The 17354-nt window shown below is 39.3% G+C and overlaps 1 protein-coding gene across 1 annotated transcript in view; it reads right to left on the reverse strand.

Moving 5' to 3' along the window:
* ipo11 (importin 11) overlaps nucleotides 1-17354 on the reverse strand; it is a 135677-nt gene that overhangs the window by 64356 nt on the left and 53967 nt on the right. The window contains exons 16-22 of the mRNA XM_074670879.1: nucleotides 17006-17132; nucleotides 11737-11770; nucleotides 10557-10597; nucleotides 10301-10417; nucleotides 7963-8076; nucleotides 6856-6971; nucleotides 4337-4413 (exon numbers count right to left, since the gene is read on the reverse strand). Coding sequence (XP_074526980.1) covers nucleotides 4337-4413; nucleotides 6856-6971; nucleotides 7963-8076; nucleotides 10301-10417; nucleotides 10557-10597; nucleotides 11737-11770; nucleotides 17006-17132 — 626 coding nt within the window. The remainder of the gene's footprint in view (nucleotides 1-4336; nucleotides 4414-6855; nucleotides 6972-7962; nucleotides 8077-10300; nucleotides 10418-10556; nucleotides 10598-11736; nucleotides 11771-17005; nucleotides 17133-17354) is intronic.

A 17354-nucleotide genomic window follows, 5' to 3' on the forward strand; every position in this document is an offset into this window, starting at 1 on the left:
ATGTTGCTCAGTAGATTAACGTGACACCTCAGCTGGATATTAATTAAGAGACTAATTGTTATAATCTAATTCCGCGTCTGTATTTCATAACAGCAAGATCTCAGATGACTCATTCAGAATAATGAATGTACAACAGCAGGGAAACCTGCAAGCTCACTTATAGCATCGATCAAAATTTTCATCTTTATTTAGACAAACCAATGCAACCTAAGGCTGAATTTGATTATACTCTTTAATACTGGATTCTTCTTTTTATGCACCTCCGTCTGCTAACCATCTGACAACCTCTAACCCTACACAGTCTTATCTGACTCATTTCCCTCCATCAAACCCTCTATTTTCTGTTCTTTAATCTCACACCCACTCTCCACCCTCTGCTTTCCTTCAATCCATCTTCAAAGCAACATACATAAGTAATGTGGCAGCTGATCAGTGAGCACTAATGATCTGACAGCTCATCAATCACGGTGATGTGATGATGACTGACATTCTCTTATTAGTGCTGTCAGACTATGTACATGCTTTTTGTGGTATTGGTCAGCATAAGTTGTCTTTCTTACCAAGTTCATCTTTGCTTGAAGAAAAGGATTCATAGAGGTTCAGAATTCTTGCTCTGAATAAAAAGCTCTGTATCATTTTTTGCCAGTGCTGGGATTTGGATGCCTTTGTGAAAAAGGCCTCTTGGCTGCAGTTTAAGTTTTCATCACGTTCCAGCTGCCTCTGTGTAATTGTCTGTGTTGTCTCGAATTAAACATGAATGGTTGTGCTGTGCTGCTTTGTAAAAAAAACAGAACTCTGCTTCCTTTGTTTATTGACTTGGTTTTACTTCTCAGTTCAACACTAGATTGGAGTGAGAAAAAGCCTCTGATGTTGCAGCTCCTGAGATTAGACCTTCAATGTATAACCTTTCTTTCTTTTTTCTTCTTCTCCACATTTTTTTTCCTGCCATCACATTCTCTGTAATTTTTCATACTCGCTTTCCTGATCTTCAATCAAAATTTTAAATCATGTTTCTTGAGGCAGTAGAGTTTGTACAATGAGGTCACAGAGTTCCCTTCTCATCTACTTTTTATGTTATTTATAATGCATAACGTAATATAGATGACATGCTATTTTACATCCGTCAGCCTTAACACACATAATGACTTGTGCAATCTAATGCAGTTCAACACAGCAGCCCCACCATACACTCTTCTACGTTTTCAGTCTTTGCTGGTGTGATTATAGGTGTTAATAGTGGTTTTTATTCATTACTGAAGCTGTAGTGGGTGGTGTTGGGGAACTGGTGTGCATCACATTGAAGAGTTTAACTTAGGGCGTATTCAGACCTGGACTGTTTGGTCCACTTTAAACGGACCAGAGTTTGTTTTCCACGCTGGTGCGGACTTTCCATGCAGGTGTGAATAGACACAAACGAACCCTGGTGCGGACCAAACAACCGGACTGAGACCCACTTTTTGAGGTGGTCTTGGTCCGCTTCCAAACAAACTCTGGTGCGGTGGTTCTTTGGTGCAGGTCTGAATACAAACCAAGGTCCATCTGAACTAACTACAGGATACATGCGCCTTTTGGTCCTATAAAGCCACCGTAACCTAACCGTCTTTGGTTCATACCTGATCCTCCGTCTTCTGTTTGGCCACGCTGTTGCTAGCATGTTGTGGGTCAGGACACGCAGAGCTTAGCGTCTCCTTGCTGCAGGCATTCGTCTTTACAGTTTTATTTTTACAGTTTTATTTAGCAGACGCTTTTGTCCAAAGCGATATACAACACAAGCAAGAATTTAGACTGAAGGAAAACCTAGTTAGTGCGACAACAGTGCTTCAAGTTATTCGGCAACGGGTGCTGCCATTAAGTGCAAGTTTTATTAAATTTTATTAATTCTTTGGGTTTTTTTTTTTTTTTTTTTTTTTTGGGGGGGGGGGGGGGGGGTACAATAATCAACAAGCCAACTGCATGCAATGCTGCAACAGTATACCTCAATATTCATCAAATGTCAGTAATAGTGCTAAAAAATCATAAGAGCTGAGTCATAGACCCTCTGACTCATTCTCCCCCTGAGGGCAAAGAGGAGAAGGGTCAGCTTAAGTGCACAAGTGTTCCATGAACAGATAAGTTTTCAGACTTCTCTTAAAATTAGAAAGGGACTCTGTGAATTGTATAGAGTTAGGTATTTCATTCCACCATTTGGGCACAACAGAGGAGAAGATTATGGCTAGTGATTTGGAGCCGCGCTGGGCTGGGAGCACCAGGTGTCTTTCACAAGCAGAGCGTAGTGGGCAAGAAGGAGTGTATGCCTGGATGAGGGACCCCAGGTAGGCAGGAACCATTCTTGTTAATGTTTTGTAAGCCAGGAGAAGAGCTTTGAATTTGATTCGAGCTGCCACTGGAAGCCAGTGAAGCGAGATTAACAGCTGGGTGACGTGTGCTGTTTTGGGCTGGTTAAAGACCAGACGTGCTGCTGCATTCTGGATCATTTGCAAAGGTTTAAATGTACACGCAGGAAGGCCTGCTAGGAGGGAATTGCAGTAGTCGATGTGTGATATCAAAAGGGCCTGTACCAGAAGCTGTGTGGCCTGTTGTGTCAGGTAGGGTCTGATCCTCCTGATGTTATAGAGGGCATATCGACAAGATCGTGAAATTGAGGCCACATGTAGCTTAAAGGTCAACAGGTCATCAATCATGACACCCAGATTTCTGTCAGAGTTTGTGGGCACAAGTTGATTGGAATCAAGCAGAACATTGATGTGTAGTTGGACAGAGGAACAAGCAGGAAGGACAATGAGCTCAGTTTTGGACAGATTTAGCTGAAGGTGGCGTTCCTTCATCCATGTGGAGATATCAGCCAGACACGCTGATATCCGAGCTGAGACAGTTGTGTCATTAGGAGGAAAAGACAGGAATAGCTGAGTGTCGTCAGCATAGCAGTGGTAGGCGAAGCGATGAGAGCGGATCACCGCGCCAAGTGAGGTGGTGTATAAGGAAAAGAGTAGGGGACCAAGCACTGAACCCTGGGGTAACCCTATTGATAAGCCATGTGATTTAGACACTTCTCCACACCATGACACTCTGAAGGATCTGTCTGTGAAGTAGGACTTGAACCAGGACAGCGCAGAACCTGTCTTTGCTGTTCCAAAATTTTAAACGATGTTGTTAAGCCTGCTTTGAAGGAGCTGCTCTTGAAACTGAAAATGATTTTGCAGCTCTAATAAGAGCACAAACACACGTTTACCTCCATTTCCGGGTTTGTATTCTGTGTGCCGCCCTTTGTCAGTGCTGTCCAATGAGAGCACCGATCGTCACACACGTGGATGTGTTTACAGATATAGCCCACTTGCATAAAGTACAATCTGAATACGAACCGCACCAAACGAAAAAAATAAAGTCCGCTTTTGGTCCGGACCAAAGGACTTTTCTGGTCTGAATGCAGCCTTAGATTTTGCTCTCCTTATGTGTTTCAACAGAGTGCGCTCAATTGCAGGAACACAATTCAGAGTACTGTACTATACCATGTATCATCCTTTGGTATCATATCTCATCATAATTCCACCATCACAATGTCACCCAAACATGATCTTGTTCATCACTCTTCTGTTTCATGGACTCCCCATATCTCTTTAGCTGATCTTCCTTGAAGCCAATCACACTGGTGTTCATATTAGTCAGGCACCCTCGTTATGTTCAGAAGCACCAGATCAATACCGTTCCTCATCACAGTGAAGGCCACACACACACACCCCAACACACATTACTACACAATACAGCAACTGAGGTGTCCCAGTGCTCCAGGCCTGTGATAAATCATCCAGCAAGTTGCATTCAATGTGACACCACTCACAGCTGCCTGCAGACAGAGTGTGTTGGCCCTGGTGCCTTCAGGGTACTGCAAAGCCATAATTGTGATCTTTACAAGCTGCAAGAGCCAAAAGTGATAAAACTCTGAAATTTAACTTCATGTCCTTGGATTGCATCAACTTTATTTCCTCTTTCTCTCAGTTTCCCAGTGATTTCAACGCATTTTATCAAATAATCATGTTTTGTTCTTTAATATTTTGCTGCTTTTTCCTTTGAGGGAATTTTCATGAATATATTCCAAACCACAGATATGACAAATAACAAACATAGTTTAACCTGATGCAAACTATTAGCAATGCATCACAGTGTTCTTTTTGATGTAACAGTGATATCATCCCCCTACCATTAATTCAATTTATATGGTAATACAAGACACCATGGTGTTAGTAGAGGGGGAGAAGAAAATCTGTACTCATTGGCACACTTGTCACACACATGCCTAGCAAAATATACAAGCAAAGAAAATAATTTGATAAAAGCTTACCGAGCAGAGCTGGCATGTTCTGGAAAATTCTAAGCAGCTCTGGGGTGATAGCTGGACTGTTCTCTAAAGTCACCAACCTGCATGATGAGAGAAGGGGAAGGAAGGAGAGCAAGTTAAAAGAGAAAAGAAGGTGCATGAGAGAACATAAAACAGGAAATAGTGGGGGGTAGTAAGAAAGGAAAATGGAAGGCATAGATTATAGGTGGCCAAAGAAAATAGAAAAAGAAAAATATGGTGGGACAAATTACGAAGGGAAAAGATTACCAGAACACATGGACATCACAGAAAAGTAACACATGGTGAAGTGGGAATTTAAAACAGACACAAAAGGGGGAGACAAAAAAAATGAGTCATTTTCTCAGATCTGAGGAAGAAAGCGACTGTACAGTATATGGTATGGAAATCTGCAAACACTTTAAATTATTTCTCAATATCCTACATTTTTACTTCTGACAAAGTAACACACAGTGAAAGGTTAGTTTTTACCAATAAAATGAAAACGTAAAATTTGAAATGTAAAATTAAAGCAAACCTTTTTGTTTCAAAGAAAGTAAATGCAAATAAACCCTGATATTGCATTGCTTAACCTAGTAGCAGAGTTAAAAACCTTTACAGGTTGGTACCAAAATTTGGATTTAGTTACTTAACTGAGAGCAGTGTTTCCCCTACACCTCCCCCCGTGGAGGTCAAGTTAATTTTATTTTTCACAGAACACAAGAGAAGTAATTCAGTTACCTCTCTCATACATCAGATCTGCACCTTGTTCTTTAATTCAACAGACTAAAGAGCCTAATGGTATTCATCTAATTTACATGACAGGATGCCGTTTGTCTATACATAGTCACGTTCACATTTCTCCTCGTGCTGTGAAGTTAAGAAAGCACATATGATAAAGTGCATCTCATAGCTTAGCATTAACTACATCTTCATCATAAAATTAAGATAAAGCTGTGTGTGAGCTACGTCAGGATAAACACCTACACATGGACATTAACACATGGAGGACCAAAAGCTGGTGGTGCACACTCTGCAGCCAATCTGACAGAGTTTACCAGCAGATTTGTGACCCCATGTTCAGTTACGTTAAATAAATTGTACACAATTTTGACCGTTTACACAACATTTTGCGCCAAAATGCATAAAAGACAACTGTCTTGTCAGGAAGCAGCTTTTGGTAGATCTCCACTGAAGTAGAGTTGGGCTGGTCATCTGGTGTATTGGTGAATGCCAAGTGCAGAAGTGGTGCAACACATGCACATTTTGTTGAAAGACAGTCAGTAGATCCAGCAGACTGGGCAGCACAAGCACAACATGGTAGTCTGTGACGACTGTAACAGCGGTACCTTTGTACTGTTGTATGCGCTTGCCCAAATCAAAGTGTGGCATCAGCTTTTCAACTGTTAACACGGCAATGGTGGCTACAGCATTTTAGAAAAAATCCACTGTGGAGGCAGTTTTCAAAAGTTGCTTTTAAGGTCGACTAAAACCCTGTTGTAAATGGCCTGGGTGTTTTCTTACTGTGACACTGATATCTGCTGTAACAACAAAAAATATAGTTTCATATCAGAAAGAAAAGCTTTGATGTAAAATTAAATTCTTAAGAGAAAACTCAGTGATCAAAAAACTTTGACAAAGGTTAGCGGAAATGCTCTGGTAGACAAGACTGTTGGGAATAATTTATGCATGCTCCCATCCTAAATGGAAAAAGGCGAGACACACAGATAAAGAAAAGGATATAGAGGGAGAAGGAAACAGCTGATAAAAACAAGACAAGGAGTAATTGACTTTGAAAAAGAAGCACACATTTAAGGATGTTTATCAGGCAGGGGAGAAAAAGAAGACAGAGACACAAGAGTGTTGTTCTGCTTTACACATATACACTGCTAAAACCAGCGCTCCCTCCAGACAGAAAAAAAGTGATGGAAATGAGACTTGATAAGCAAAGAGATGATGGCAGAGAAACAAAAGGTTACCCAACAAATTCTCTTGGAATCAACAAACCTTTTGTAGATGTAATGCATTTGATAAAGTGAGTGCAGCACTGAACATTTAAGAGCAGGCTTCTGAGAAACCAGCTTTTAAAAGGCCAAAACAACAACATAAAAGGAAACTTCATGAGGCATAAATTATAAACAGCATCATCAGCCTCATGGTGCTTTTCTGTCACAATGAGCCCATTTCCTGGACTGAACTGGTAAGTGCGTGCACACACTCTACATATATGTACTCAGCGAGTCAGTAAATAAGGGTGATGACTAATGTAACCAAAAAAAGAAAACTTGTGACTCAATCGAGCAGCAGAGAAAAGGCAAAGAGGCAGAAAGAGAAGGACAGCTGTAGTCATTATATGGGTGAAAAGTGTAGGTGTGTTATTGAGTGTGGTCTGAAGTGAAAGGGAGGAAAGGGAGGACATGAGTAGGCGCTCCACAGACGTCCGCCTCTGGGGGTAGTTTTATAAAAAATAAATGTGTTGTGTGTATGCAGAAGGACGTGAAACATGTGTTTGTGTGTGCATGTACCAAAGCTCCAGTCCATCCTCCAGCAAATACACGTGTGGTGGCTGGGAAACGTCAGTGCTCAGCTGGATGACAGGAAGAAGGAAAGGGTACAGGTTCTTACTCTCTGCCCCCAGGCCCTGTGAGAACACACACATACATACAGACAGTGGACGCCAAATTAGGGAAAGCTGACAAAGAATGCAGACAGGGGAGCTGAAAAACTGCTCTCTGGATTAATGAGTGTGCATCTCAGACCATATGAGCACAGAGGAGATTGATAGACTTATAGAGAAGTTCAATACACCCCTACTCTGACTCATCGTTTCCCAGTGACAACACAACTCATCAGAGCTCGCTGTCCTAACACTTGCCAAACAGAAAATTTACTGCATTTAGGGCAAATTTTAAATCACAATGTTAAACAGTGGAGGCATCAGTGAGGAATGACTACCTTCCATAAATAGGAGGAGTCATAAATATTGGCTTCTTTACTCAAAGGCCTTTTGTTCCCCTACAAATGTCATGCCTGGAGGTGGAAAAGGTGTTAAGGGATGTTTTATGTTCATTTTATGGCCGTCTGTCAGCCTATTTACCCGAATTCATTTGGGTAAATAGGCCTTTACATGTGACAAGATCAGCAAAAAGCCAAAACAAGTAAGCCCCAGTGGTTCCACTCACAATGAGCAATGAACATAGAATATGTAGTACATATAGTGTATATGTGAAGAGTTGTCCAGTACATGAAACTCTAAGTTCACTTCAATAAGTAGCACCACTTTTTGGGAAGCTTTTATGTTTTCGTTTTGCTTGTTTTTCCTCCAACACTTTTGTTAATGGGCTTGTTTCTCTCTGATCCTGAAAGATAAAAGAGGGAAAAACAAGGAGAGCCAGACAAATTTGTCCTGAGGAGCAGGGACTTTTATCCAGGCAATGTCTTTCCATCTGACATTAAAGACAAACATCTAAGCTCAAGCTGCTCTACAGGGCTGTTGTGTCGTCTCATAGAGTCAAACATCCTTCTTTAACGACTAGAAAAGACATGATTAACTAATTTCCATCATTCCTGTGGCATTTTTGTTGAAGGTTTTACTGCCACATCAATGATTTGAAGCGATGGATGTACCATACCTGGACCAGGTGGATAAGTGTGGTGAGTATGGCACATCTTAGCATGTTGTGTTCTTCAGACTGCTTCCACAGCAGCGGCAGATACTGGACCAGGCAGCCAACATACGGCCTGATCTACAACAGAATAAAAAAATATGACAAAACTGAAATCCAACAGGTATCTTCCACAACTGACAAGACACTTAAGAACAGTCGTATAAATACTATATTGAAAACATCAACACTAGGAATCAAAATCCGTTCTGAGAAGGACCTACAACTGGATGTGTAGTGAGGTCACTATTGGGATACTTTCCAAGTTTAGATTTGATTTTGCTGTTCTGAATCCCAGCTTCCTCAGAGCATTCTTCAGGGAAAATTGTCTGGGAAAAATCAATTGGGCGGGAAGCTGAAAATGGTGCTCATTAATATCCCACTGAGGTGATCTCTTGAGGTGTCCATTCAACAGTCTGTGTAAGTGCTGATGGTGGTCAGTTTGGCTGAGTGCAATCGACAGACCTTATTCTGTTTTCCAAGTTTGTATTGCCTCAATAGTTCAACTCTAATATAAGAATATTCTTTTGTCTTGAAGACATGACAAGTTTAGTAAATTATTCTTCATTTTCTTTTTGTTTAATTTTATTGCACTCTTTTTCCCGTATGTTCTCATTGTGTATGTCCATGGTGCTGCAAAAAAAAACAGCAACAAAAAAAAAACAAAAAAAAGCACAACCCCCCTCTTCATGTGGATCAATAAAGTGCTGTGTTGTGTTGTGTTATCTTATCTTAAGATCTGACTGTTAAGACTGCATATGAATCATTTCGGACCCGTGTGGAATTGAAAAACGTGATGGACCACTTTTTATTCCAGGTGTAGTTGCTGTGCAACCAGCCAACTCACAGACATCCAAGTATAGCTCAGAAGAACAGATTTCTAAAAGTTCCCTGGCATTTTCCTTCGCAAACCTGTGCTCTAACACCCACTCCTCTGAAGAGGCTGTATGGCAAGGATGCAGACCTCACGCTGGGGTTTTTGTGCTCAATTTCACCTTTATAGAGAGCTGACATGGTGCAGATCACGACAAAAAGCCTTGAGGAGAGAGATAAAAGTGAAAGACAGACCCACAAACCAGCTGCTGATGACATTTGTGAGAGTGATAGCAGAAAAACGAGCTAAATCTCATCATCTGTCATCACGTTCCTTTTCAACTCAAGCTGCACTCGTGGCCTCATTGAGTAGTTTTCTCAGCTGCTGCCACCCTTTGTGGCTCCAAAATCTTGTGTGTGATGGGTGAGAATACTAATGGTTCTTCCACTGACACTAGAAGTTTAGCCAAGGCGAGTGACTGTGGGAGACTTAACTAGAGTGACAGATCGCAGGATTGAAAGCCATTTCTGTGACAGATTTAAGTCAAGGGATCATTTGAAGGAAAGTGCTTAAAACTGATCTGTAAAGAGCCTTTGGGGGGGGGTCGAGAAGAAGGTCAATTTTTAAAGGGTGACAGTTAAGTGGATAAGGATGACTTATTGGACGCTCAGGAAAAAATAAAATCCATAAGGGCACAAAAGCACTGTGGTGGCAGGGGAGGTTTTATCATCATTGTAAATGAGAGCAGACATCAATACAAGAGCTGCTTTAGGCTTTGTGGTTTCTAAGAGTCAAGAACTGGACTCGGCATCTTTTTATGTCAGGGTGTGAAAACTTGTCCATTTCTCAAAGTCTTTGAGGGTTCTATCTTTGTGGTCTGAGGCTAGTACAGGGTGATATATGTTCTGAGTGTGTGTAAAGATTTTTTCTGAAACCTCACAAGCACCCTGCAGAGTGTGAGTCAATGGCTACGTTGACATGCAGTCAGTTGCCCCCGACATATTCAGACAGACGGAATATGCTCATATTCTATTTTTTTTTAAACCTGAAAATCACCCCTAGGTTACTCATTTTCTAAACTGAATATTTGGTCATGTATAGTTCCATTAGGGTATCCCCATCAAAAAAATCATTAATTTGTGTTCTGGGCATGTTCTGTTTGCAAGGAATCTTGGTCTTTTGAGTGCTGGAATAAGAAGCGGAAATGACGCATAATGCATTCAGATGTTGTCTCCACACTGCTCTTTTGATCAGGATACTATGTAAAAAGGGAAGTAAATGGGTTATCTTAAATGTTTCAGGAACCTGAAATATTGACTGCATGGAAAAATAGCCAATGACTGCACTGGTGTTGAAAGCAGTGGAGCCAGGTCAAAAACAAAAGAGCTCCCAGAAAGAAATTTCACATGACTAAACATCAGGCTGCATACGGTAACAGGTGATGGTATTGTACAATATAATTCACTTTTTCATATAATATGCAAATCTTACCTGTATATTTACTCTCTCGATGACACATGAGATGACGTGGAGAACCTGCATTTTAGTGTCGCACTCTGTCACCTGCTGCAACAACTGGAAGAGCAGCCCAAAGATTGACTCGAGGTACTAATGAAAGGAGAGGACAAATTAGAGGTAGAAAAAGGGAAACTGGCAAAAAATGTTGAGCCATTTTTAGGTTATGAAAAATGAGATTCCTCACTAAATCCAAAGCATCTAGATTGATTTTTACAGTGGTGATACTCACAGGGAGGAACTGCTCTGTCCTGAACTCGAAATCGTCAACAGGTGGCAAATGGTTAAGGATAAGAAGAGGCTGAAACAGCGTGTTGATTAAAAATGTGATGACAGCCTTTATAGAATAATGTTATATACAGTTGGTTTGATAAATATAAATATTGATCTTTTTTTATATAGATCCATGACTGAACCCCTCACCTCCCTTTACAGCATCAATGCTGAAGTGCATCACTGGACTCCACTAAACACACTCTTAACTGCTTCAAGTCTCCCAGCCTTACTCTGAACTTGAAAATCTGTCTTTACCTTTTGTGGTCTAAGGTACAACACACACTGAAACTGACTCCAGATTCTTTTTCGACATTTTTTTTTTTTTCGTTTCATTTTTAATGTTTTCACAAAACATGCACTTTGTTTTTTCTTTTTTGATATGAGCTGTAATACGTGTCTGGAATATGCAACAAGTGTGAATCCTCAGTATGTCCCACTAGTGCTCATCTGCCAACTACAACTTATCCAAGCAGAGCAAGCGTAAAGACTGCAGTATAGCTGCTGCATGTGGGTTGTAATGCATATTACCACAAACTGCTTAACCCTTATTTTAGTCTTTAGCCCATGCTCTATCACTCTGCTGTTCAGCTTTCATCTGCTCTTCTGTCCTTTTTCTTTTTGCAAGTCCAGCTCCAGTGTCCACCATTCCTCAAAAATAAATCCAAGAAATTGTTTTCTCCAGGAAAAAGAGCATCTCCTACTTCTCACTCAGTCAACTCACTTCTCATGGCTAATCTTTGCAACTCAGCATTGTGTCATCAAAGGGACTTTGGGTCTAAGGGCTGTAAATTGATTCATGTTCTCCTGGGTGAATCAAAACCTACCCGGGATAGTTAAAAAATATCACTTTGATGAGACAAGTTTTTGCACTGATAGTCTTACTTTAAATGATAGTTTATGAATTGGCAACTACATAAAAGTGAGCATAAAAAAATCACTTGAAAAGTCCTCACAGAGTCTTGTATTTAGCATAAAAATCCTATGGATAGAAATGTGAGTGTAAGATCTGTAAGATCCTTAAAAAAGGATCTTGACATGATAAAAAATGAGATAAGAAGTTAATGATTTTCAAGGCTCATAGAAACAATGTCTATGATAATTTATATTTTGCTAAAATTAGGTCCCAGGAAGGATATTTAGCTTCAGGGTTGTAGCTGTCTCAATCCGCACCTATAGGGAGAAAAAGACAGTGACATTTTTTTTTCAGAAATTAAGAACCACATTTTATCACCTTTTTATCAGCTCAAAGTGATACTCTATTATATTCTTGTACAAATATTTAAATACTAACTGCCAGAGCAATAGAAATGAAAGCTACGACAATAGAGCACAAAAAAAAGGTACTGGCATTTCCCTCCTATGCTGTAAAACCCACAGAAAAGCTGGAGTATCAAGCTTAAATTCTACCCAAAGACTCTTCAATAGTGTGTTCACAGCGGGTTAGTTAAATACAGGTTCTTTAATGTTATAAATGAAGTTGACCCTCCACTCTCATAGACTCTAATAGCGTAATCTCACAGTGTCAGAGTGATGGAGGTAGAACTGCCCACCAGGGAGAGCGTGATCAAATGGAAGAGAGGAGATTAAAGAAGGTAAACGAGTAAAGAGAAACGTTAGAGGCTGAGAACTCTATTACAGCCACGTCTTTCTCAACACCTTCACAACACATTTGAAGTACGAACGGCAGGAGTCTCTGAGGGTGGAAGAAAGAGTGTAAGGGTGATTGAAGGTGTGTTGTGCAATGTTACACCATGTTGCAGACAAATGTTATCAACTCTTTCAGGTCAGAAGGTAGTTTTATCATGCTACTTTTTTCTGCATTCCTATAATAAATACTTGACTCCTTAAGTCTGCATCTACTACAAGTGATTCCTGATCTTTATAAGAGATTTCAGAGTTTTTGGAGCTTGGATCCAGACTGAGGGTGCAAGAATTCAGCTTTAACTTCATTTGGTTCACTCACTGAAGGTAAGTGTTCTTTATTGCCCTGACAGAAGCAATCACACAGTATGTCAAATAAAGAAGCTTGGACCATAAAAGTGTTTTATTTCTTTCTTGCTTATAGCAAGAGCAACTTTGTCTTTATTTACCAACCCACCCATAAATTGTTATAAATTATGACCTCATTCTGCTGTAATTACTGTCTGGAAAAATGTTCATGCTTTTACATAATAAACGCTACATTCTTGTCATGTAGTTTTAAGAAGAGTATACATTTGGAGTAAGAAACAACATTTAAATATATACTTTTTCTGGGTCAAAAATGGTAAATTTAAAAATACTTGTTGCTTGGCATTTTGAAAAATACATCTTTACTGGAGGAGTCAGAGTTTCTCTTTTTGATGTTCACAGTTCACTTCAGATTTAAGGAAACTTTGTAACAGTTTCATAGTTTGTACCCATGTCTTTATTTCTACCCATCAAACCAAAGCATTACTCAGAAGTATCGTGTTCTCACTTATTCAGGTATTTTTCAGTCAATAAGTAAGACATTTAAAAAAGTGTCAAAAATCCTCCTTGAAAAAAGCAACCATCACATCCACAGCACAGACCTGTCACCATGAGAACAGCACTGATTTGAAACTTTGAACTGCAAACTACTTCTGATATGTCTTTCATTAAAACTTTTTAAGACTTTGTGTTTAAAAGCTCTGAAAAGAAAACAGATGCTGCTTTGGTACCATCACTCTAAAAGCCAGCAATGAAACGTTTATATCCATAAACTGAGGTGGTATTGTCAAAGAAGTGCATTATCAGCATTTCACACTTGGAAACTGAGCACTGATTTCCCAAACAGGCAATGGGATTGAAGCCAAAAAACTACTCTGAATGAAATATGTGACATTTGGACAAATTATACAGCTTCCCCTACACACAACTTTAAATGGTGGTTTCTGGAAAAGAAAACATTTTCTTATCAAAGTTCTGCAAAAAGGGCGAGAACGTTTAAGTGGTCTACATTCAATAACATTTTATGCCTAACACAGGTTAGCTGGAGGTCGGCTAAAATAGATACTCAAGAGATGTTAAACAAAGGTAGAAAAGAAGAGCTCTAACTTGCAGATTTGATCCATAAAAAATATATATCCTGTCACTCAAATGTAGAAAAGTGGAACAAACAGAATGACAAACAGGACTATATGAGATGTACATTCAAGTTGCAAAGTTGCTTGAAGTTGAATGTGTAGAGCAGTTGGACTTGGAGATGTAAAAATAATTCCCCTGAGCCTGCAAGATCATAAAGTAAAGAATAATGTTTTTATAATGCTGCATACATTAAGAAGCAACAAAGGGAGTATGCTGATGAATGGGGCCCATCAGCTGCCATCAGCACAGGCCTTGTTGGCAATTCAAACAGCCTAATGAGAGAAACTGCATTTCAATGCTACAGCAAAGTGTAGAAGATAATAGATCGCTTGATGAAATACTCAACTGGGTCCCATAATCCCACACAGACACAGACACACTCGTGCACAAATGCACACACCGACGAAATGCCCCTAAATGATTCAGTCACATTTACTTCACATTATTATTCCGTCTCAAATTGCCTTGGAGAAATACTTAAAAAACAGCATGTTCAAACTGAATTTAAAGGGATTCAAAGTTTAATCAGAGAAAATTACACAGAGCCAACTCGCTGGGTCTAAAAATAGTGGAAGAAGAGCTTGAATGTGGCAACTACTCTGTAAAAAGCAATTCTGAATTCTTAGAAAACATCTATTTAGTAATAGTATTAACTTGGGACTTAGATTGGCGTGATACAGTCTGAAATGCTCAGGGGAAGGTTAAAGTTCAACTACGGCCTTAAAGTTCAGCTGAGACTTTTAATTTCAATGGAAATACAGAGTTGCCTTACTGGAGAAGAAATAAACTACATGCATAGGTTGTTGTTTTTTTAAGTGACCAGTCTGTCATAAATGTTTTAATAACATTTTGAGTCTTTTTAAACATCTTGTAAAAGTAACACTAACACCAAATAATTGTTTTGAACATGAGGCCAAATTTCACACATTAAAGCATCCCTGCAGCCGAGGACAGGAGAAGAGATGTTGACTGAAACATCACAGCTTGATGTCGTCAAAGAGAATTCAGGAAAACCTTATCAACCCCCACTGGGAGTACAAATGGCCCAGAAATAGAAGGAGTTAAGGAGTATATTTAGCCCTGACTCAGAATCTGCAGGAAACATCAGAGGTGATTGTTGCTGATGGAGAGAAGAGGTGACTGCACTGGAAAAATGAATCATATCACAATGCTGATCAAACTTTATGCATGTGAACATTTGATGACAATAAAGCTATATTGTTTTCTTAACATTATAAACAAATTAATTGCGTTTTCAATTTTTTTTGCCCTACAGATAACAGCTGGTTAGAAAAACACATCTGTTCAAACCTACTTGTTGCATAAGATGTTTGGTCAAATGACCAGTAATTCATTTAAGATAGCAAGGTAACAATGCTGTAAAAATCCATACACTGAGATCCAGAATTGTTTATGGCATATATATGTGATTTTAAGGAACTGAATATTATTACATTGTATTGAAAAAATGTGAGGGTTTTTAGATTCAACAGTGGAGCACAGCATCCAACAAAGCAACTAGAACTGTCGACAGTTGTCCAAGAGAACACTCATTTCTGTGGGTTGTGGTTTTAGAAATCCAAAGTCAACTTCTTTTCATTTTTTTGTGCACTTACTGATGGCATTCAAGACAACTGAACAGAATCATGACCTTCTTTTTATACAGCCCTTATCTTTTTCTTACATTTGTCTAGTCCTCTAATATATTTCTTCTTTTAAATGATACAGAAATGAATGGATAAAAACAGGAGATAATAGTAGCAGCCAAAGGCTAAGTGGATGAGCTGAGACATGATCATAGGAAAGAATCAATAATTCCTTATTTTAATTACTCAATTCAATGAAGACAAAGTCTACATGTCATAGATATCTTAAGTGCTTCAGTTTCTTTTTACACAACAAGAAAAAGAGTAAAAAAAACAAGAGAGAGAGAAACAGGCACTTGGGTTGATTGATAGAGGGTGGCTTCATCCATGGGGCCATTAAAAGTTTATGATCAATAATTAATTTTCCCAAAGAGGCTCTAATTGGGCCAGACAAAACTGAGAAGGAACCGCCTTTATGATTGGTGAGAGGGTCACTGATGTGACAGCAGGCTGGTCTGGTCTAGAAGAGGCCAATGAAACTGTAAGAGCCATTATAACCCAATTAATGTGGTTTCAATGTGTGGCACCAGATTCTAAAACAGGGTTGAACAATCTTTGATGAATTATGTGCTTGATAAGGTCGAGTATCAGATATGGCAAATTTTGTGTTTCTTCGGAAATAAGAAAATAAAAAGATGTTCACTGTGTCAAATGGAGAATAACTCAAAGTAAGGGCGTTTACTTGCAGTGCTTATAACACTACGTGCACACACGTGTAACTAAATTGTGGGTGCCTACAACTCATTTCATCAATAATAAAGAGGAATTGACACAAGCCATGGAACTGGAATCATTGTAACATGTTACATTACCTGTTAGCTGTTACAAACTACATTACTTAACATTGTTAGCACCAAAGGTGTGCCTCTCTTCCAATAGTTTATGTATCAAAATAAATTATGCATCTAGACTCGGCACATGCAATTATAGTGAAGAGCTGCACAATCACAGCTTGGTTAATGCTTATAAACATTATCAGATCATCATGTTTGTGTGGGCCCTCCTTCAAATAAATTATTTCCTTAATTAGATTACAATTCTAATTACATTATAATCACCTGTTGTGAAGAGCAACTGAGGAGACTGACTGCAGATAAACATCGAAAAGTTCTCTCACACAAAGATGGATTATGAACTCAGAGAGGCAATTAGAGGCATCAATTGAACTCAGTAGCTCATGAGGTTGTATTCCCATGGAGAGGTTTTGTTGAATTGTAAATAATGCAGATTTTTATTGTCATTTCTATTATGAGCTCTGCATAAAGAAAACATAAATCAAGCACATGGCTGACGATGGCTCTCATAAACCCTGAAATGCTGAAAGGTACTTTCAAAGTGCAGAGCTATGGTATGATGATAGCCACATTTTAACACTAATATGTTTTTTCGACACTATAGCTGAACAAAAATGTTAATACGTTCATGAAAGGGGGTGGAGAAATCTGTCCTGTAACTTCTGATTTATGCCTTTAGCTTAAACTGTAGAAAGCTGGAGGCATTATAGTCCTGGTTCCATGCTATTAGGCAGAGAATTGTTTGTGTAATTTAAAGCCCACAGCTCACTAAGGGCTCAATTCGGTCATTATGAATGGAATGATTTCAGGAAAGTTAGCACCCTAGTTATAACAAGCGGTTTGAAAAATGACAGACTATGTGTCTATGGCTGTCTTACCACCAAGTCGGGATCCTGCATGAGGCTCAGGATGACCTCGTAGAGTAAAGGCCGAAGATCGGATTTGAATTTGACAGAGATCCACTGGCCTATTAGCCATATGACTCGCCGGCGGATCAACTTGTACCTGGAGAAGAATAGGAGAGAGGAGAGTTGTAATTTCTCTAAAATCTTCGCCCATTTTCAGTAAGCTGTAGCAACAGTACGCATGGCTGCATCAAAAACACATGAGCTTTAGAAGTTCTAAAAACCAGCAGACATTTTTTCGTCTTTCTGAAACAGTTCTTTTCAGCAGCATATGCCTGGTTGGACTGAGGTATAAATTTGTGCTCTGAGGTAGAAAGCTTTA

Source organism: Halichoeres trimaculatus, unplaced genomic scaffold (assembly GCF_033239565.1).
Source record: "Halichoeres trimaculatus isolate MK-OKI-2021-1 unplaced genomic scaffold, fHalTri1.1 fHalTri1_scaffold_5, whole genome shotgun sequence".
NCBI classification, from domain to species: Eukaryota; Metazoa; Chordata; class Actinopteri; order Labriformes; family Labridae; genus Halichoeres; species Halichoeres trimaculatus.